Source organism: Sus scrofa, chromosome 1 (genome assembly GCF_054392235.1).
Source record: "Sus scrofa isolate SSC_HxYL_T2T_F1_AM1 chromosome 1, Sscrofa_HxYL_maternal_Yorkshire_Landrace_v2.0, whole genome shotgun sequence".
In the NCBI taxonomy this organism is placed as follows: domain Eukaryota; kingdom Metazoa; phylum Chordata; class Mammalia; order Artiodactyla; family Suidae; genus Sus; species Sus scrofa.
The window spans coordinates 8,523,940-8,545,896 of record NC_139383.1 but is presented as its reverse complement, the minus strand read 5'-3'; the positions used below and the strand labels follow the sequence as shown (position 1 = coordinate 8,545,896).

General features: G+C 46.0%; 1 protein-coding gene across 27 annotated transcripts in view; it reads left to right on the top strand.

Annotated features, from left to right (window-relative positions):
• The window catches only part of SYTL3 (synaptotagmin like 3), a 101,426-nt gene that overhangs the window by 36,495 nt on the left and 42,974 nt on the right, over positions 1 to 21,957 (top strand). For all 27 annotated transcript variants that reach the window (XM_085022476.1, XM_085022514.1, XM_085022543.1 and 24 more), the window contains one exon: positions 2,721 to 2,785. In XM_085022476.1, coding sequence (XP_084878602.1) covers positions 2,721 to 2,785 — 65 coding nt within the window. The remainder of the gene's footprint in view (positions 1 to 2,720; positions 2,786 to 21,957) is intronic.

Here is a 21,957-nt window from a genome sequence, read left to right as displayed (position 1 = left end):
GCCCCAGCCCCAGCATCTGTGGTCACAGGTAGTGGGCTGGAGAGTGTGAGAGAGTGGATTAGCTGAAAGTGTCCTCACGCCCAGAAAAAAACATCAGGAAGTGAAGTCTGCTCATCAGATGGAGGCCTCCTTGTTTCCCCATTTGATTTTATTTATGAATGTATTTTTAATTTTTTTAGTGATTTGTATTGTAGTTGAGTTACAATGTTTTGCCAATTTCTACTGTACAGTGATGTGATCCAATCATACATATATAAGGTGTTTGTATGTTATATATATATAAACACACACACAGACACACACATTCCCGTTCTTATACTCCCTTCCATCATGTTCTAGCCCAAGAGACTGGATAGAGTTTCCTGTGCTATACAGCAGGACATCACTGTTGATCCACTCTAAATATCATAGTTTGCATCTACTCACCCCAAACTCCCAGTCCATCCTACCCCTCCCTTGGCAGCCACGAGTCTGTTCTCTGTGAGTCTGTTTTGCCCATAGGTTCCTTTGTGCTGTTTTGGATTCCATGTGTAACTGATATCACATGGTATTTATCTTTCTCTTTCTGACTTCACTTTTTCTTTTGCCCCTACTCTCCTCATCTAATGCGTAGACTTTGTCCTATAAGGATGGAGGAAGCATCCTCAGAAATAGAGCAGTGGGGCGTGGGGATGGGGGGGGCACTTTCAAGGAACATGGATTCACTAACCCGTCATTCTCTCCAGACTTTCCCTGGCTTTTGATCCTCTGCCTGTCTTCAGGTACCAGAGGGCAGACTTCTCTTGAGATGCTGAGTTATCCTTCATGCATTCTGTGTCGACTTCGTAGATTAGGTATCTGAATTGCTGATGTTATGGATGAAAAGGTCTTCCTGGCTCTGTGGAGACACAGCACAGTTGTGCATTTTATTTGTTTTTGGCACTGAGTGATAGTGACAGATTAAAATTCCATCATCAAAATTCATAAATACTCTGTATGTTTTCTTCTGACCGCTAAGCATTAGGAATGCTCCTTTACATGCTATCAGATAATGGTTGCTAACTAGATGAAGGGAAGGAAGCTGGTTGACGCCTTCTGATAACTACCAATGCTCCATAGAGAAAGATAAAGATAGTTTTAAAAAATGTAGGTTGGCATTTATTTGTGAATTTACCACTTTTATAAGCGTTAGCTTAAAAAATCCATTTGAGTTCGTATATACCCTGAAAGAACCCAGTGGAGAGTGTATTTCAGTAAGTACTTTATAGAAGAGAGTTGGCCTTAAGTGGAAGTTTTAATTTTTCTTCAAGGAGTTCCCCTTGTAGCTCAGTGGGTTAAGAACATGACTAGTACCCATGAGGCTGCGGACTCGCTCCCTGGCCTCGCTCAGTGAGTTAAGGATCCGCTGTAGCTGTGAGCTGTAGTGTAGGTCACAGATGTGGCTTGGATCTGGTGTTGCCATGGCGCAGACGAGCAACTGCAGCCCTGATTCACCCCCTAGCCCAGGAACTTTCGTGTGTAGCAGGTGCAGCTTTAAAAAAAAAAAAAATTTTTTTTTTCATCCACTTGCATCACCTAGGAATTGGCAAGCTTTATGGCACATTATTTTAATGGTGTGAATAATTTATAGTATCTCTGTGTTTAACTTCTTATGTCCTGAAAGGCCATTGACATTTCTACCTTTCTGAGGCTCTTTGTGGTTGAAGGGGGTTTCTTCAGAAATTCAGGAACAGTGAAGAGTAAAACCTGCTTTGGGGCTTCAGTTTCAAGCAGTGCACACACAGGGCTCCCGCTGCTCTGCCTGCCACTGGGACGGGAAGGGATGGAAGAACACAGCCATACCCAGGGAGCCGCTGTAAGACGGCTGCCCAGCCAGAGGTCACTTCCCCTGGCCAGTCGCTGAATGTCTATTGAAGTCCTTTGATCCCTTATTTCAGATGTCAGGTCCCTCAGGAACCTCCTCAGGTGAATCTGCTCTTGGCTCTCGGTAAACGTTGCTGTTAATTCAAACTTAACCTTGACTGAACCCGAGGTCCATCTCCCTCTAGCCAAGTAGACTGCCTTGAGTTTGTTAATTATGCTTCGGGCAGTTGCTCCTCACCAAAAACATAATAAATTGCCGTTCAGATGGTAATTTTGTTTCTCCTTGTATATTTCTTGTGTTGGCACATGTATGTTACTATGGATACATATGTGGAAGTTTTTTTTTTTTTTTTTTTTTGTCTTTTTGCTATTTCTTTGGGCCGCTCCCGCGGCATATGGAGGTTCCCAGGCTAGGGGTCGAATCGGAGCTGTAGCCACTAGCCTACGCCAGAGCCACAGCAACGCGGGATCTGAGCCGCGTCTGCAACCTACACCACAGCTCACGGCAACGCCGGATCGTTAACCCACTGAGCAAGGGCAGGGACCGAACCTGCAACCTCATTGTTCCTAGTCGGATTCGTTAACCACTGCGCCACGACGGGAACTCCCATATGTGGAAATGTTACATGTAGATACTTCATTCAGGGTAAATGATAGCCAAGCAGAAACTCCCAGCTGTGTTGGTTGCTAATCAGACCACTGAGCCTGGAGGTGAAATCTGTACAGTTAGGGATATGGGCTGGAAATTTGAACTCTGAGGTCCTAATAATTTGAGCTCTGAGACTAATATTTTGTGGTTTTTCCGCCCTACCTCGTGTGAGCCAAATACAGCACCACCCACCTCACTCTCTGAGACCTCCTTTCTGCTTGTTTTTCAGAAACGTGAAAATAAAAACTGGAGAATGGTTCTTTGAGGAACGAGCCAAGAAGTTTCCAGCCGGAGGTAAATGCTCTTAAAAATGTTCCCTAAAGTAAAACGATACATTCCCAGTTTAAAAATATTTGGTATCAAGGGGGTCCCATCGTGACTCAGTGGTAACGGACCCAACTGGTATCCAAGAGGATGCAGGTTTGATGCCTGGCCTCCCTCAGTGGATTAAGATCTGGCGTTGCCGTGAGCTGTGGTGTAGATCACAGATGCGGCTTGGATCCTGAGTTACTGTGGCTGTGGTATAGGCCAGCGGTTACAGCTCCAATTCGACCCCTAGCCTGGGAACTTCCATATGCTGTACGGGCAGCCCCAAAAAGACCAAAAAAAATTGTGTCAAGACTTTTGAATATGGAAAACTTAACGGGACCTCTATCTGGTCGGTCCCTCCTGTTCCCTTTCGTTTCAACTTTCCAGCCTCTGCCCCTCAGCACATGGGCGTCTCCACCTTTGCTGTGCACCCCTACTTCTGTACACCCCCCTCCCCCCACTTTGACCCCCTGAAATCCACCTGCGCTCCAGGAGGTTTCCCTGGCTTCTTGCTTCTGGAAGCGATGTCTCCCGCCTCCAGAACACTGGTTTGTATGTCTTTTCCATAATTATTGGAAATACCTCATATTCTATCATTATTTATGCCCCTCTCTTTCTCTCCACAAGCAGAAACTGTACTTAACAATTTTAAAGTGTAGTTGATTTACAACGTTCCGTCAATGTCTGCTGTACAGCAGCGCGACCCAGTGGTGCCTACATACACATTCCTTTTCTCATATTATCCTCCATCATGTTCTGTCGAAAGGGATTGGATAGAGTTCCCTGTGCTGTACAGCAGGACCTTATTGCTTATCCACTCTAAATATGATAGGGAAACTGATTTTAAAATCTCATTAGCTCCTGATGGTCCCAAACCTCGTTCAGGATAATTGATCAAAACGACTGAGGGAGGGAGTTCCTGTTGTGGTGCAGCGGAAGCGAATCGGATTGGTATCCATGAGGATGCAGGTTTGATCCCTGGCCTCACTCAGTGGATTGGGGATCCAGTGTTGCCGTGAGCTGGGATGTAGGCTGGCAGCTGTAGCTCAGATTTGACCCCTAGCTTGGGAACCTCCGTATGCCACAGGTACGCCCTAAAAAGCAAAACAAACAAAAATACACACATGACTGAGTGAGGAACTGAAGACCACAGCGAGTGAATTGCTCTAGAATATAGCAGGTACTGGTGACTATGAAGTGAGAGCATGTGACTGTGGGAGTGGAAGTGGGTATTTGGTCCGTGAGTTCCAGATGTCTTATAAAGTATTTGCGAAGTTGATGCAATGGTATAATGAATAGCGGAGACCCAAGGCCATGGAGAGAACGTGCTGTGCTTTGGTTGCAGAAGTGCAGGCGTCAGAGGATGTGAGTTGTTCAGATAAGAGAGTAACTGATCAGGCAGAGGTGCACACACGTCATGAGAGTGAAGGGGAGGCAGTGTGCTCTGTGCAGCCTGAATGTCTGTGGTGCTAACATGGTGGCCCCCACCCCGGGATGTGTGACCTTGAGGTCTGTGCACAGGGAGCCTAGATTGACCTGGAGGAAACAGGATGGCTGGAAACACTACTTTTCAAACAGCGACAGTTCGAGGTGAGAAATAAGCTATTTAGCCTCAACCAAAAAACGTGTGCGTTAGGGAGTTCCCTGGTGGCTCAGTGGGTTAAGGATCTGGCATTGTCACTGCTGTGGCCTGCGTTCAATCCCTGACCCTGGAACTTCCACATGCTACAAACCTGGCCAAAAAACAAACAAAACAAAACAAAAGACACATGTCTTGGCTCGTTAAGGAAGTCATTTGTCGGAGTGACGCTCAGCTTTTATAAAAACACTGAGCCGAGGTCCATGTTTAGTTGGTGAACATGGCTCTTTCCAGCTTTCTACATCCTAAGTGGAAGCTAGAAAATGAGATGGTGGCTTAAACCATAAAGAGGGACAAGACAGCTCAAATCTGTGTCTCCTTCTGTGTGTTGGTTATCTGCGGCTGGATAGCAAATTCCTCCAAAACTTAGTGAGTTAAAACAATTGAATTATTATCTTCTATGGTTTCTGCGTTCCGCTGAAGCCTTGCCTGGGTCCTGGAGGACCTGCTTGGTGGGGGCTCACGAAGGTACCTGGCTGCAGCTGCCAGGAGGCCTCGGCTCCTCCACACCTGGACTGCTCCATGGGGCGGTCGAGGGCCCCTGTGACATGACACTGGCTTCCCCCAGGGCAGGGGATCCAAGAGACGCCAAGGCAGAGCCGTGCAATATCTTCCCATATTAAAAACGTTTCTAGTGTGTAAAATATGTGTGATATAAAATGTACAGTTGCAACCATTTTTAGCTGTACAGTTCAGTGGCATTACGTACAGCGACGTTGTCCTGCACCCATAACTGCCACCTGTCTCCAGAATTTATCCCACAGCTCTCCTGGCAAAGTCCCTGGTGAGCTCTAGCCTACTCTCCGTTTTCTGCCTCTCTCAGTGTCTCTCACGGTCTGGCTTCAGAAGTCACACCCTGCCACACCTCTGCTCCGTCCTGTGCTTACAGTGTCACTTCTTCTATAGCCTAGAGATCAGCTCTGTTCAGGGTGGAAGGGGCTATACGAGGGTGCGACTATCAGGAGGCAAGACTCCCTGGGCCCAGGGGGACGCTGGCTACCACGGCCTGCGTTCCTCACCCCAATCCCGGAACCCCGGGGTCCTGCGTGACTCCTTTCTGCCCCCCCGCAGCCACGCAGGCTGCAAGTGCGACACTTCTGTCCCCTGGTCTTTCCGTCACTCGCCCCTCGTCCCCGCTTCCCGCTGCAGCTCCTGGCTCATCCCAGGGCTCCAGCTGCCTCCCCCACACTCCATCCTCTACTCGGGGAAGAGGGAGGTGTCTCTTCTAACCTGTCATTTGTTCTCTGATGGTAATGTCTACTCATTGCAGGATATTTGGAAAACACAGTACAGTACACAGAAAGCAATAAAAAGCCCACCACTTGCCAAACTGCTGTTGATTTTTCATACACACTCTCACAACTCACTCACTCACACACTCCCACCCTCTTTTTAGGTGAATCCTGTGGGTCTATGTGCACATATACAAAAGTATCGATTTTTAAAACATGCTTATGACCAGACTATGTCTTGGTTTTCATCTTCTTAAATTCAGTTTAGCACAAGCGTGTTCTTATGCTCTTAAGACTTCACCATGCATTGACGACAGCATGAAATATATCAGGAGGATGTGCTGCCGTTTGTAAATACGTCCCCCCTTGTCTGGGAGGGTATCATCGTGTTCACATTGTCAGATCACGGATAACTCCGCGGTGAACGTCCTGGCCAGGATCTTGGCATCTCTGTTCATTTCCTGTGGGTAAAGTCTTCAAAGGAGAGTTGATGGCTCAGGGTGTGAAGACTTGAGAGGCCGGATAGGCTTTGCCAGATTTCCCCTGGGAGGCGTGCTCGTTCCTGCCACCCTGGCCGGTCCCGGAGGGACCCTCTCAGACACTCTGCCCTGTAAAGTCCTGTCTTTTGAAACATGATTTCAAGTTACATTTGTGATTTTTTTCTGAGTGTAAATCAAATAGACGTTCATTTTTTCCCCCCTCATGGTGCAGCAGATTGGGGATCTGGCGTTATCACTGCAGTGGCTCAGGTCACTGCTATGGTGTGGGTTTGATCCCTGGCCTGGGAACTTCCTCAGGGGGCAGGCGTGGCCAAAAAAAGAAAAAATCTGAAAAATGAAGGAAAGGATGGCCTCTGATGGCCAGGTGGGTTGAGGCTCTTGCGTTCTCAGCGCTGTGGCTGTGGTTGCTGCTGTGTGGTGTAGGTTCCACCTCTGATCAGGAATTCCCACGTACTGCCTGTGCGGCCAAAAAGAAAAAAAAATACAAAAAAAGAGAGAAAGAGGAAAAAAAAAACCCCAAGAGAGAATCTGAAGTAAACATTGCAACTCTCATTAAAAAAAAAACAAAAAGAAAAAAAAAAAGAAAAAGGAGGAAAGCACAGCAATGGTAAAAAGACAGTGATTTCACCCTGAGAGCCAGTTAGATTTTGCTGCCTATCACTTCTGTTCTTTGTGAATGTATGTATCCAAGTTTGGGTGTGTAACTATTCACACACATTAAAAAAAAAAAAAAAAAAGATTTAGTGAGTTCCCCTTGTGGCTCAGTGGTTAACGAACCTGACTAGCATCCATGACGATTCGGGTTCAATCCCTGGCCTCCCTCAGTGGGTTAAGGATCGGGCGTTGCCATCAGCTGTGGTGTAGGTCACAGACGCAGCTTGGATCTGGCATTGCTGTGCTGTGGTGGAGGCTGGTGGCTGTAGCACCGATTTGACCCCTAGCCTGGGAACTTCCATATGCCACAGGTGCGGCCCTAAATAGAAAATAAAAACAGATTTTCAAGGGCATCCAGGACATCTTCAGGCAGCTCCCTCACTGTTTAGGTACTGGCACCTCCCTCAGGCATTTGGCAATCTCGTGCAGAGGGTCTTACTGTGGCTTCTGAGGCCCCTGCTCCAGGATCAGCTGAGGACTCTTTCAAATTAAATTCAAAGTTCAGGATTCAGGGAGACCAAGTGGGGCCCAGGAGTACAAACAGACTTTCCTCCATGACTGGGGGAGTTTGGTTCCAGGACCCCAGGGTACCAAAATCAGAGGATGCTCAAGTCCTTTACATGCAACAGCAGAGTGTTTGCCTGTAGCTTGTACGCATCCTCCCATATACTTTAAATTACCTTTAGATTCCTTATAATACCTGATACCCTGTAAATACTATGTAGATAGTTGTAAATACAATGTCCATTCTACGTAAATGGCTGCCAGTGTGTAACAAATTCAAGTTTTGCTTTTTGGAACTTTCTGGAGGTTTTTTTCCCTTTTTCTTTATAGGGCTACACCTGTGGCATGTGGCAGTTCCCAGGCTAGGGCTGGAATTGGAGCTGCAGCTGCTGGCCTACACCACAACCACACCACCACCAGATCTGAGCCGCATCTGCAACTTTTACTGCAACTTGCGGTAATGCCGGATCTTTAGCCCACGGAGTGAGGCCAGGGATCAAACCCACGTCCTCATCAATACTAATCAGGTTCGTAACCTGCTGAGCTACAGTGGGAACTTCCTTTCTGGAATTAAAAACAATTTTTTCTGCCAAGTTTCGTTGAATACAGATGTGGGACCTGTGGACACGGGGGCCAAATATATTTAAGTTTCCAAGGAATTCTTTTTATGCTCTTTAAGCTTGAGAGGCACTGGTAAAACAGCAGATTCAATGAACACTTGTGATGGAATTTTTCTAGATCACTGATAACTAGAAAACAGACTGAAACCTATCTTAACTTCCTCTTTTGACGTCTGCTAAGCATATAAAGATAGTGCCCTCTTCTGGTTCCTAAGCCCTACCGGTATCTCACTTGCCCGGCCTCACCTCCCTGGATCCTAGGGAGGGCATGTGATTTACTTTTTTTTTTTTTTTTTTTTTGTCTTTTTAGGGCCCCACTCGAGGCATATGGAGGTTCCCAGGCTAGGGGGTCAAATCAGAGTCATAGCTGCCGGCCTACACCACAGCCACAGCAACGCCAGATCCGAGCCGCATCTGCGACCTACACCACAGCTCATGGCCACGCCGGATCGTTAACCCACTGAGTGAGGACAGGGATGGAACCTGTGTCCTTGTGGTTGCTGGTCGGGTTTGTTAACCACTGAAACACAACAGGACCTCCCTCTTACTATTGCTTTTCAAGTTTAAAAATGGTCAGATGTGATGCACCACCAATATACTTGGTTTTCACCCTATTGTTGGTGATTGGGGAACTCGCGGGGGAGGGCTGTGTGTTAGCACAGTCTTTGCTAACCGTCTTGGGCATCTGCTCTGTAACTAACCAGGATGATACAGGGTCTGGGGCAGGGAATAACTTCGCTCTGCCCCTCCCAGGAGTGGCTGTGATTTAATTCTTTGTATGACTTTTCGGAGTTGTCTTCTTAGAGGTGGGGCCGTTGTGACGGCATCTGACTGGCTGTGTGGGCCTGAAACACTCAGGCTCATGAACTGAAAGAAGTGGGTCTTGGTAAAGACGTGGCCTGGAGGTTCCCAGGCTAGGGATCCAATTGGAGCTGTAGCCACCGGCCTATGCCAGAGCCACAGCCACAGAAATGTGGGATCCGAGCCGCGTCTGCGACCTACACCACAGCTCACTGCAACGCCAGATCCTTAACCCACTGAGCGAGGCCAGGGATCAAACCCGCAACCTCATGGTTCCTAGTCGGATTCGTTAACCACCACGCCACAACGGGAACTCCGAGATGTGGCCTCTATTACAGCCCTGCCTTCTTCCCTTCTCTACCTTTTGACTCAGTAAAGCCCTCCTGCCCCCTAAATGACATCTCTAAGTTACCAACGGGGTGCATAGTGCTTGCTCTCGTGAGAATGTCTCTCGGAAATCATGTTTATTTCCAGGCATAAAATTTTTTGTATGTCTTATTTTAAAGAAAATATGGCGTTTTTCTCAGTTCAATATATATATTTTTCTCTTTGTCTTCTTAGGGCCACACCCATGGCACATGGAAGTTCCCAGGCTAGGGGTCAAATCGGAGCTATAGCTGCCAGTCTACACCACAGTCACAGCAACGCAGCATCCAAGCTGCGTCTGCGACCTACACCGTAGCTCATGACAACATCAGATCCTTAACTCAATGTTCGAGGCCAGGGATCGAACCTGCATCCTCTTGGATACTAGTAGGGTTCGTTAACCGCTGAGCCATGATGGGAACTCCTGAATATTTTCTTCTCACTACTTTCCTTAGGAGAAAAAACACAAAATAGGCACCCACAAAAGGGTGTGGTGAAGAGATTTCCAGATGAAGTGATTTTCCCAGTTGATGGCTTGCCAGTCCCTGACAGATTTTTAGACTGGTCCATTTAAACTGGCTAGTCCAGAAACTCTCAAGTCAGATTATGACTCACGCAGTGAAGCAAGACCTTGGCCTTCAAACCTTTTGTTTTCACGCAAGCATTTTAGGTTATAATCTCCCAGGGGCAGCTTCTTGAGTTTATTCGTCTTTGATTTCACGATGCCTTTGGCTTTGTCCACAGCAGCTACTCAAAAAATGAATCATTGGCGTTCCTGCTGTGGTATAACACGATCAGTGGCATCTTGGGAGCGCTGGGAGGCAGGTTTGATCCCCAGCCTGGCACAGTGGGTTAAGGAACCGGTGTTGCCACAGCTGTGGCCTAGGTCACACCTGTAGCTCGGATCTGATCCCTGGCCTGGGAACTCCATCGAACACCATATGCCTCCATGGAACTCCATGTGCCCCAAAATGAAAAAAAAAAATTGTTTAGACCGTCCAAGTTTCTTTGAATCTAACAATTCAACATATAGATGTAAAATTCCTATCTGTCTATCTAATTCTCTCCAATATTCACTGCTGCTTTCCAAGCCCCAGCCTTCCCATCAGGACCACTTCTGTGTCGCCGCCTCTCCCGCCGTCCTCTGTGCTTGGCCAGCTCCCCCTGATGCTGTGGCCCTCTGCGGCAGCCCACATCTTTCTTTGGTCCTGAACTATCAAGGCCGCTTCACTATCCGTCATCATTTTTCCTGTTTAAATGAACAGAATGGGAAACCCAGGTGCAAAAAATGGACTGGGATTTCTGAATGGAGAAATCATGTGTGTATATGTTTAGACCAAAGTACCGATGCAGGTAGTCTCTAGGGGATATTTTGACAGTCGAATGTTAAATTATCTCTTTTATGAATGCATTTTTTAAAAGACCAGACACATAAATATTTAAGCGAGAAATCATTTTATTATTCTAAAAAATGTGTATTTTATATTGGAGTATAGTTCATGTACAGTGTGTTAATTTCAGGTGTACCGCAAAGTGATTCAGTTACACGTACACACATACGCATTGTTTTTCAGATTCTTTACCCACGTAGGTTATTACAGAATATTGATTAGAGTTCCCTGTGCTGTGATAGCGGATCTTTTCTGACTCTCTTTTATATATAGTAGTGTGTATCTATCGATCCCAAACTCCTAATTTATCCCTCCACGCCACACTTCCTCTTTGGTAACCATAAGTTGGTCTTAGAAGTCTTCATTCCTGTTTTGTAAATAAGTTCATTGTGTCATTGTTTTTTCAGGTTCTACATATAAGTAATATTGTATGATATTTGTCTTTCTCCAACTTCACTTAGAATGATAATCTCTAGGTCCATCCATGTTGCTGCAAATGGCATTATTTTATTCTTTTTTATGGCTACTATTCACATCATGTGTATGTGCCACATCATCTTTATCCATTCCTCTGTTGATGGACATTTAGGTGGCTTCCACGTCTTGGCTATTACAAATAATGCTGCAATGAACATTGAGGTGCATGTATCTTTTCAAATGGTTTTCTCTGGATAGATGCCCAGAAGTGGGAGTGCTGGATCATATGATAGCCCTACTTTTAGTTTTTTAAGGAACATCCATAGTGGCTGCACCAATTTACATTCCCATCAACACTGTAGGAGGGTTCCCTTTTCTCTAGCACCCTCTCCAGCATTTATTGTTTGTAGGCTTTCTGATAATGGCCATTCTGACTGGTGTAAGGTGATACCTCACTGTAGTTTTGATTTGCATTTCTCTAGCAATTAGCCATGTTGAGCATCTTTTCATGTGCTTTTTGGCCATCTGTAGGTCTTCTTTGGAGAAATGTGTTTAGATCTTCAGACTATTTTTTGATGGGATTGTTTGTTTTTTGATATTGAGCTGCAAGAGCTGTTTGTGTATTTTGAAAATAAGTCCCTCACCGGTCACTTCATTTGCAAATATTTTTTTCCAATTCTGTGGGTTGTCTTTTCACTTTGCTTATGGTTTCCTTTGCTATGCAAAAGCTTTTCAGTTTAACTAGGTCCCATTTGTTTATTTTTGGTTTTATTTTCATCACTATAGCAGATGGATCCAAAAAGATATTTCTGGGAATTCCTCTGTGGCTCACTGGGTTAAGGATCTGACATTGTCACTGCAGCGGTTTGGGTCACTGCTGTGGCATGGGTTGGATCCCTGGCCCTGAAACTTCCACATGCCACAGGCGTGGCTGAAAAAAACCAAAACCAGCCAACCAATGAACCAACCAAACAAACAAAAACCCAAGAAGATATTGCTGCAAACAGGAAATCATTTTAAATTGAAATCGGCATTCATTTTTCCACTGCAAGATATACACAGTATAGAATTTATTATCTTCAGTGTACGGTTCAGGAACATTAAGCACATTCTCATTGTTCTTTAATCATTACCACCATCCGTCTCTGGACCTTTTTCATCTTGCAAAACAGAAGCTTTGTACCCGTTAAACAACAACTCCCCCCCGCCCGGCTGCCCCCCTTCCCCCAATTTGCAGCCTCTGACAACTGCTCTTCTATTTTCTGTCTCTGACATTGATTACTCAAAGTATCTCATATAAGTGGAATCATAGCAGATTTTTTTTCTTTGTTGAGGGCCACACTCGTGGCATATGGAGGTTCCCAGGCTAGGGGTCCAACCAGAGCCGTAGCTGCCGGCCTACACCACAGCCACAGCAACGCGGGATCCGAGCCTCATCTGTGAGCCACACCACAGCTCACAGCAACGCCGGATTCCCAACCCACTGAGTGAGGCCAGGGATTGAACCTGCGTCCTCATGGATACTAGTCAGATTCGTTTCTGCTGCGCCACAGTGGGAACCCTGGAATCATGATGTATTTGTCCTTTTATGTCTTATTTCCTTTAGCATGTCTTCAGGGTTTATCCATGTTGCAGCATGTATCAGAACTTTATTCCTTCCTGGGACCAAACAGTAGACCGTTGCATGTAGAGCCCACCTTTGTTTATCTCTTCATCCGTCAGTGGACATTTGAGTTGCTTCTACCTTTTGCTTTTTATCAATAATACATCTGGAACATGGACGTACACATATCTATTCAAGTCTCCGCTTTCACGTCTTTTGTATTAATACCCAGCGTTGGAATTGCTGAATCCAATGGTAATCCTTGTTTGTCTATTCAAAGACCTGCTATCCTGATTTTTCATCGTGGCTGCCCTGTTTTATGTTCCACTGACAGTGCACAGGGCTCCACATTCTCCATATCCATGCTAACACTTGTTTTCCGTGTCTGTCTGTTTTTTAATAAAACCTAACATAATGGATGTGAGGTGGGATCTTTGTTGTGGTTTTTGTTTTAGTTATTCGGTAGTCAGCATTTATTGGGTACCTGCAAGACGGACACTGATTCAGTTCTGCATGTGGATTTTTTCTTGATGATTTGAGACACGTGTATGTTGCAAGATGTTTACAACATTAAGGTTGGTTAACACACCTTCGCCTAAAGATCATTTTGTTGTTGTTATCAGGGTAAGAGCATTAATGCTCTGCTCAAAGCAACATTCAAACGTATAGTACAGTATCGTTAACTGCAACTCACGGTGGTGACCACACCTTGATCCCAGGACCTACTCATCTTATACTGATAGTGGTACCTTTGTCCCCATTCCCCCCGCCTCCAGCCCCTGGCAGCCACCATTCTACTGTTTCTATGAGGTCAGCGGTTCTAGAGTCCACGTACAGTGAGATTGTGAGGTGTTCGTCTTTCTCTAACTTATGTCACTTAGCGTAATGCCACAGAGGTCCTTCCGTGTTGTTGGAAATATCAGGATTTCTTTCTTTCTGTGCCTGAATAACATTTCATTCATACACACACACACACACGCGTATATATATATATGTATGTATGTATATACATCTATAGTACACACATGTACCACATTTCACATTTTCTTTATTCATCCATCTGTTGATGGCCACTCTAGGTCAGTCCATGTCTTGGTTATTGTGAATTATGCTGCAGTGAACATGGGAGTGTAGCTGTCTCTTCGAGGTGATAATTGCATCTCCTTTGGACATATACCCAGAAGCGGGCTTGCAGGATCATGTAGTAGCAGTTGTGTTTTTAATTTTTCAAGGACCGTCCATGCTGTTTTGGATGGTGTCGGAATCCCTGTGGTTTGGATGTGCGTTTCCCTAATGAATAATGAGGTGGAATATCTTTTCGTCTGCGTATTGGGCCATTAGTGTATCTTTGGAGAAAGCTCTAGTCAAGTCCTTTACCCATATTTGAATCAGGTTGTTTGTTTCTTGAAGAAGAAGAAGAAGAAAGCTGGAAGACTCACACTTTCTGGTTTCAAAATTTACTACAAAGCCACAATAATCCAAAGAGTGAGGCACTGGCCGAGGGACAGACATGCACACAAATGGAATAGAACAGAGCGCCTGGGACTGGGACTCTTACACATACAGTCAAGTGGCTTTTTAAACTGAAGTGTAAAAAGACAAAAAAAAAAAAAAAAATTGGAGTTCCTGTCGGGGCGCAGTGGTTAACGAATCCGACTAGGAATCATGAGGTTGCGGGTTCGGTCCCTGCCCTTGCTCAGTGGGTTAAGGATCCGGTGTTGCCGTGAGCTGTGGTGTGGGTTGCAGATGCGGCTCGGATCCTGAGTTGCTGTGGCTCTGGCGTAGGCCAGTGGCTACAGCTCTGATTGAACCCCTAGCCTGGGAACCTCCATATGCCGCGGGAGCGGCCCAAAGAAAGAGCAAAAAGACAAAATAAAAAAATAAACTGAAGTGCAGTTGATGTAAATATTATAAAGTTACAGGTGTGTGATACAGAAATGCACGATTTTCAAAAGTTGTACTGCGTTTATAGTCATCATAAAGTATTGGCTATAGTGTCTGCGTTGTACTGTCAAGTGATGTTTGACAAGGGTGCTGATATCATTCAAAGTCTTTTCAATAAAGGGTGCTGGAAGGGAGTTCCCATTGTGGCTCAGTGGGTAATGAACCTGACTAGTATCCATAAGAATGTGGGTTTGATCCCTGGCCTTGCTCTATGGGTTAAGGATCTGGTGTTGCCGTGAGCTGCAGTGTAGGTCACACACATGACTTGGATCTGGTGTTGCTGTGGCTGTGGTGTAGGCTGGCAGCTGCAGCTCCTATTCGATCCCTAGTCTGGGAACTTCCATGTGTCGCAGGAGTGGCCCTATAAAGCAAATAAATAAATAGATAAAGGTGCTGGAAAAACTGGATATCCACATGTGAAAGAATGAAGTTGGACCTCTAGCTAACACCAGAAACAAAAAATAACTCAAAACAGATCAAAGACCTGAAAACAAGACCTAAGGCTATAAAACGCTTAAAAGAAAACACAGAGGGGAAGATGACATTGGTTTTGATAATTTTTTAAATTTTTTATTTATTTATTTATTTTTGTCTTTTTGCTATTTCTTTGGGCCGCTCCTGTGGCATATGGAGGTTCCCAGGCTAGGGGTCTAATTGGAGCTGTAGCCACCGGCCTACGCCAGAGCCACAGCAATGTGGGATCCGAGCCGCATCTGCAACCTACACCACAGCTCACAGCAACGCCGGCTCCTTAACCCACTGAGCAAGGCTAGGGATTGAACCCGCAACCTCATGGTTCCTAGTCGGATTCGTTAACCACTGCGCCACGACGGGAACTCCCTGGTTTTGACAATTTTTTTTAATTGAAGTGTAGCTGATTTACAATGTTGTGTTAGTATCAGGTGTACAGCAAAGTGATTCCATTTTAATATGTATCTACCTGTAGTCTTTGCAGATTATTTTTCATTATAGTTTATTATGAGATATTAAATATCATTTCCTATGCTGTACAGTAGGATTTTATCTATTTTATGTATAGTAGTTTGTATTGGTCAATCCCAAACTCCTAGTTTTTCCTTCCTCCAATCCCCTTGCTTTTGGTAACCTTGTTTGTCTTCTCTGTCTGAGTCTGTTCCTGTTTTATAAATAAATTCATTTGTATCTTTTTTAGATTCCACATATAAGTGATAACCTATGATATTTATCTTTCTCTAACCTCACTTAGTATGATAATCACTAGGTCTATCCACGTTACTGCTAATGGCATTATTTCATTATTTTTTATGGTTGAGTAATATTCCACTGTATCGTTTCTCCATTCCACATCTTCTTTATCCATTCATCTGTTGATGGACATTAAGTTGCTTCCACGTCTTGGCTATTGTGAAGAGTGCTACTATGAACATTGGTGTGTGTGTATCTTTTTAAATGAGAGTTTTTGTGTTTTCCAGATACATACCCAGGGGTGGGATTGCTGGATCATATGATGATCCATTTTTGGTTTTTTTTTAAGGAACCTCTATGTTGTTCCCCATAGTGGCTTCCCCAACCTACATTCCCGCCAGCAGTGGAGGAGAGCTTCCCTTTCCTCCACACCCCCTCCAGCATTTGTTATTTGGAGACTTTTTTGATGGTGGTCGTTCTAACTGGTGTGAAGTGATACCTCACTGTAGTTTTGTTTTGCATTTCTCCAATAATTAGTGATACTGAGCATCTCTAATATACCTGTTGGCCACCAGTATGTCTCTTTTGGAGAAATGTCTATTTAGGTCTTCTGCCCATTTTTTTCATTGGGTTATTTTTTTTTTTATATTAAGGTTTATGAACTGTTTGTATGTTTTGGAAATTAAGGTTTTGTTTGTTGCATCTGCAAATGTTTTCGCCCAGTCTGTTGGTTGTCTTTTTAGGTATGGTTTCCTTTGCTGGGTAAAAGGTCATAAATTTGATTAGGTCCCATTTTTTTATTCTTGCTTTTATTTCTATTGCCGTGGAAGACTGAGCCGAGAAAACATTGGTATGATTTTATGTCAGGATGTCTTGCCAACAGCAGAATGTTTGTTTTGTTCTAGGAGTTTTATGATGTCATGTCTTATGTTTTTAGGCCATTTTGAGTTCATTTTTGTGTATGGGGAGAGGGTGTGTTCTAACTTCATTGATTTAGAGGCAGCTGTCCAACTTTCCCAACACCACTTGCTAAAGAGACTGTCTTTCCCTATTGTATATTCTTGCCTCCTTTGTTGAAGATTAATTAACTGTAGTTGTGTGGGTTTATTTCTGGGCTCTCTATTCTGTTCCATTGATCTATATGTCTGTTTTTTTGTGTGCCAAAACCACAGAGTTTTGATTAGCTTTGTAGCTTCGTCTGACATCTGAGAGGACAAGGATTTCTTAGATATGACAGCAAAGTCACAGGTGACAAAAGAAAAATAATGTAGATTTTGTCAAAATGGAAAATGTTTGTGCATCAAAGGATGCTATCAACAGAGTAAAAAGCCAGCCCACAGAAGGGAAGAAAATGTTTGGAAATCACATATCTGATAAGGGGTTAATACCCATAATCTTTAGGATGGAGAATTCTGAAGACTCACCTTCACTTTATACAGAAAATGAAAGGCCGTGGAAAAGCGGTTTAAATCTGATTGGCCCCACGTTCTTACCAAGGCTGGGCCAGTTTCCTTCAACCTAAGTGTCTTTTTGTGGAAGAGTTACTGCCCAGCTCTTGAGAATTGTTATTAACAAAGACACCATCCAGAATTTCTGCTGATAGATTATAGGAAGCTTAATTAAAGGGAAACATTATTTTTCTTTCTTGCAGTTAGGCATGTGAGTAATGTCTAGTGGCAGAAGGACACTGGATGAGACACACTTTCTGCCAAGGGGATTATAAATCTATTATTAATTTCTGTTCTTCTGGAAGGTGTTGGTGGCTGATTCGCAGCCGTGCACTGTATCTCCTTTCATCCTGGGACAGTGTCTTGGCCCCAGTGCTACCTAAGCTCAAACTGCTCTAAGGACTGAAATATACCAGAAAGCTGCTGGAATCCAGCTCTGAAACCATTTATGATAGGATATCATGATTCTCTACATTCTGAAGGATTTGGGGGTCACATTTTTGGAGAGGTTTTCTACTTTGCATAAGCGAGCCAAAGCTTGGTTGACAACTTTATTGTCCTGGGGGCCTTTACTTTCCTATGGAAGCTAAGAGTCCTAAAACACATTGCAGTTGTCCAACCCCCTCGCCCCCATCCTCCACCCCCAAACTCTGGTTTTATTTACCTTTTTCGAGCTCTTGAGGGATACTCCAGCTCCAGTGTGGGCTGACCTCAGCACTGTCCTGGACAGTCATGCAGGTTGGGCACTGTACAAGGGACCCACATCTGAGGGGGTGCTGTTGACATCATAAACAGCCTAGATTTGGGTGTTTATCATGCTGCTCTTTCTGGAAGATGCAGCAAAATATGTTGTTCTAACAAAATCCATATGTTATGACCAACTCCTCATAATTGGGAGTGGAAAAAGCGTCTTGAGAAAGAGGCGCATGTGTGTAGTTCCCGGGGAGGCCCTGTGTGGGGGCCTTTGCTTTGGATCCCAGGTATGGTTTCCTACGCAGGAGGCTGATCCTGCTCCATGGGCACTCAGAGAGGTGGCTGTGGGCTGGGCCGCCTTTCCGCTTGATGGCCCTGTCTGTCAGCTCCACGCTGTCCCACGGGGTGGTCTGGGTGTCTGTGACGCCGTCATGAAGGGCTGCTGTGTGGTCTTACAGCCTAGAGGGGAAGTTAACAGATGTGTCTTAAAAGACAGCTCACCCACACTGGTCATGCCATTCAGGACCTGAAGCCCTTCAGCCACCTGTGACAAGTGGCTGGTGACCGAATTGCACAGGGGCATTCCCGGGAGCCTGCCCTGGGTCCTCCTGCCGTGAAGCACGTCACCCCAGAGAGAGGTGTTGGGTGTTGGGCTGGCAGGGCGTGGCATCTGCAACAGGACCCGCTGTCCAGGGCGCTGGCTGGTAGCAGCTGGTGTGCTTGGCCAACGTGCCAAGGAGGCTGGCTCAAGGTGGCATCCGTTCTATGGGATGTTCTATGCACAGCTGAGCTAAGTTAATCCTTATTTTTTTTAGACAGAAAAGTAGACCGGATACCCAGTAATGTATAGACGTAGAATGACTTGCTTGTGCCTGTTGCAAGTTGGTGTTTTTGGTCATTGGTTGTTTGTTTTTGGTCTTTTTAGGGCCGCACTCGCAGCATATGGAGGTGCCCAGGTTAGGGGTCTAATCGGAGCTACACCTGCCGGCCTACACCACAGCCACAGCAATGCTAGATCCTTAACCCACTGAGAGAGGCCGGGGATCAAACCTGCAACCTTGTGGTTCCTAGTCAGATGTGTTTCTGCTGCGTTGCAACGGGAACTCCTGTAGGTTGGTTTAGATCTAAAAGTGTCCGCTCTGTCCTGCAGTTCACGGGGGATCCTTACGGCACCACGGGTCCTTGCCTGTGAGCAGAGGCCGCGTCCCCCTTATTCTTAGATCTGTAAAGAGCCTGCGTGTGTCACAGGCGATGCTATGTGCCTGTCACACGTGATGACTGTGAACGGGTGGATGGAATTCCAAGGAAGCCAAGTTGTGAAAAAGCAACGATCTCGTTTCCATATGAGGCGGTACAGCTTCAAAGAGGTTAAGGCTTATTTTTAACAGGGGTGGCTGCTATTGCGGTCATATTTATTACAACCACCTCTGCCCGGCAAGCCCTCTGCTGGGTGTGGGGGACCCTGAGACGCATAAGACCAGGCCCGTGTCTTCCAAGGGTTCACGGTCTCGTGGGGGAGACAGACGTGTGTGCCAGCGATGACAGCGCAGTCAGGGGAATCATAAGCCAGTGTACACGGCGGCGTGAAGAGACCAGCCTTGTGAGGACAGGCCTAACGGGCGGTAACTCAGCTTCCGCAGGACCTACAAGTGGGACAAATGAGGGTGGCAGAAGGTGACACTGGAGAGGAAGGTAGGGACGAAATCCCAGGGACCTCTGCTGTAGTTTTCTCCCGCTACTGTAACAAAATCCTGTGAATCAGGTGGCTTCGAACAGCAGAAATATGTTGTCTCGTGGGGCTGGAGGCTGAAGTTCAAAGTCAAGTTGTCGGGGGGACCCTGCCTCCTCTGCCGTCCCTCGGGGAGAAACCTTCCTTGCCTCTCCAGCCTCTGTCAGTTCCCGACCGCCCTTGGCATTGCTTGGCTTGTGGACACATGACTCCAGGCTCTGCCTCTGTTGTCACATTGCCACCTGCACGCGTCTGTCCTCTGTGCAGGCCTGCTTCTGGGGCCAAGTTTTCCCTTTTCATAAGGACATCAGTCCTATTGGGTTGAGACCCACCCCAATGACCTCACCTGAACTTGATCTGCAAAACCTCTATGTCCAAATAAGGTCATGTTCACAGCTGCCTGTGGGCGGGGCTTCAACCTGTCTTCTCTGGGGGGATGCAACTCACCTGAAGGCAGCTTTGCCTGCTGCTGCTGGAAGACATTTCTTTTGTAGTCAGAAAGGCTGTGAGTTGCAAGCAGGGGATGGGACCTCGGGCGTGCTCTGGAGGTGGGTGGAAGCGCAGAGAACTGAGCCAGGCAGTGTCTAGAGGGTACTGCCCTGTGCCCCGGAGGCCCATGGCTGGATGCCACAAGCAGAAGTCCACAGGCCTTGTTTCTTAAGCAGGGTAAGATGCACATGACAAACACAAACAGTTATTCATTCATTGATTGTCTTTTAGGGCCGCATCTACGGCACATGGAAGTTTTCAGGCTAGAGGTCAAATTGAAGCTATACATGCCAGCCTACACCACAGCCACAGCAACGTGGGATCCAAGCGTCCTCTGCGACCTACACCCCAGCTCATGGCAATGCTGGATCCTTAAGCCACTGAGCAAGGCCAGGGATTGAACCTGCATCCCCATGGATCCTAGTTGAATTCTTAACCCACTAAGCCTCAATGGAAACTCCCAAATATGAACAATTTATAAAATTCGGAAAGAATTAGGAATTTTCAGGGATGTGGTTATTGGTTAGTGTGAAGTAGTCCCCCCCCCCCCCCCAGTTTAAAAAAATAATTTATGGCTACACCCTGGGCCAGGACGACAACACTGGATCCTTTAACCCACTGTGCCAGGCCTGGTTTCTTTCCTTTTCTCTCTCTCACACCTGTGGCACATAGAAGTTCCCAGGCAAGGGGTCAAATTTGAGCTGCCCCTGCAACCTACGCCACAGCCACCAGATGCTTAACTCACTGAGTGAGGCCAGGGGTCGGACCCACACATGCGCACAAAGACAATGTCAGGGGGTCCTTAACCGGCTGAGCCACAGCAAATGTAGAGAGACGGTACCGTCCCTGGTGCCTGCCCTGACTTCTTTGTGTCTGGCTCTGAGGGCGAGGCGTGGTGTGAATGCCAGCCTCTGTCATTTGTAACTTTGGGCCCATTCCACAATACCCGCGAGCGGTTGTTTCCACTCATAAAGTCGGGTTGACACCTGGTGATGAGGCATACACAGTGTGCCACCCAGCCCCCAGCAGACTCTACCTTCCTGAGTGGGCCCAGAAGCCTAGGATCCCAGGGCCCGACCCACAGCTGCTCTTGGTAAAGCCAAGGGCCAGCAACCCACCTGTCAGGAGACCTGGGGGGACATTTCCTACCAGCGTTTCCTCATTGTTGCACAAATTCTTAAAAAATGTTAACAATAAGTAACTATTTGGCGCTTTTTAAGAGAGCTTCGGTAAGAAATGGCTGAGGAATAGAAGAGAAAAAGCAGTAAAATGGCAAGAAACAGGGACGGCGTTCCTCAGACTTCAGTGATTAGAGGCCTGCTCTCCAGGGCTGGAGTTGGGCCTGGGATTCTGCATTGCTCAAAGCTCCCTGCTGGCGCCCTGCTGAGAGCCACCGCCCATACCGAGAGTGGCAAGGACAGGGGCCAAACCTGTCCCTGAGCCTGTTTTTGTACTTCCTCTGAGCTAAGCATGGGTCTTACATTTTTCTATTTTTATTTATTTTATTTTTTAATTTTAAAGATTTTTAAAAATTATTATAGTTGATTTATAATGGTCTGTCAATTTCGGCTATGCAGCAAAGTGCCCGATGATACATACATATAGATATATAGATATATATATCTATATATATTCTTTTTCTCACATTATCCTCCATCATTTTCTATTACAAGGGATTGGCACGGTTCCCTGTGCTATGTGGCAGCGGTCAAAAAGTCAAAAGAATTATATTTGTGACACACACAAAAATTCAGGAAATCCAAATTCAGTGTCCCAAGTGCTATCAGAACAGCCACACCCGCTCTTTAACGTCATCTGTGGCTGCTGTCGCAGAACAAGGCTGAGTGTGTGGGACGGAGAAGGTGCAGCGCATAAAATAGTTGCCACTTGGCCTTCACAGAAACGCGGTGTGGACCCCGTAGAGCGGCAGGGCCCAGTGCAGCCAGCAGGGGGCAGCAGAGAG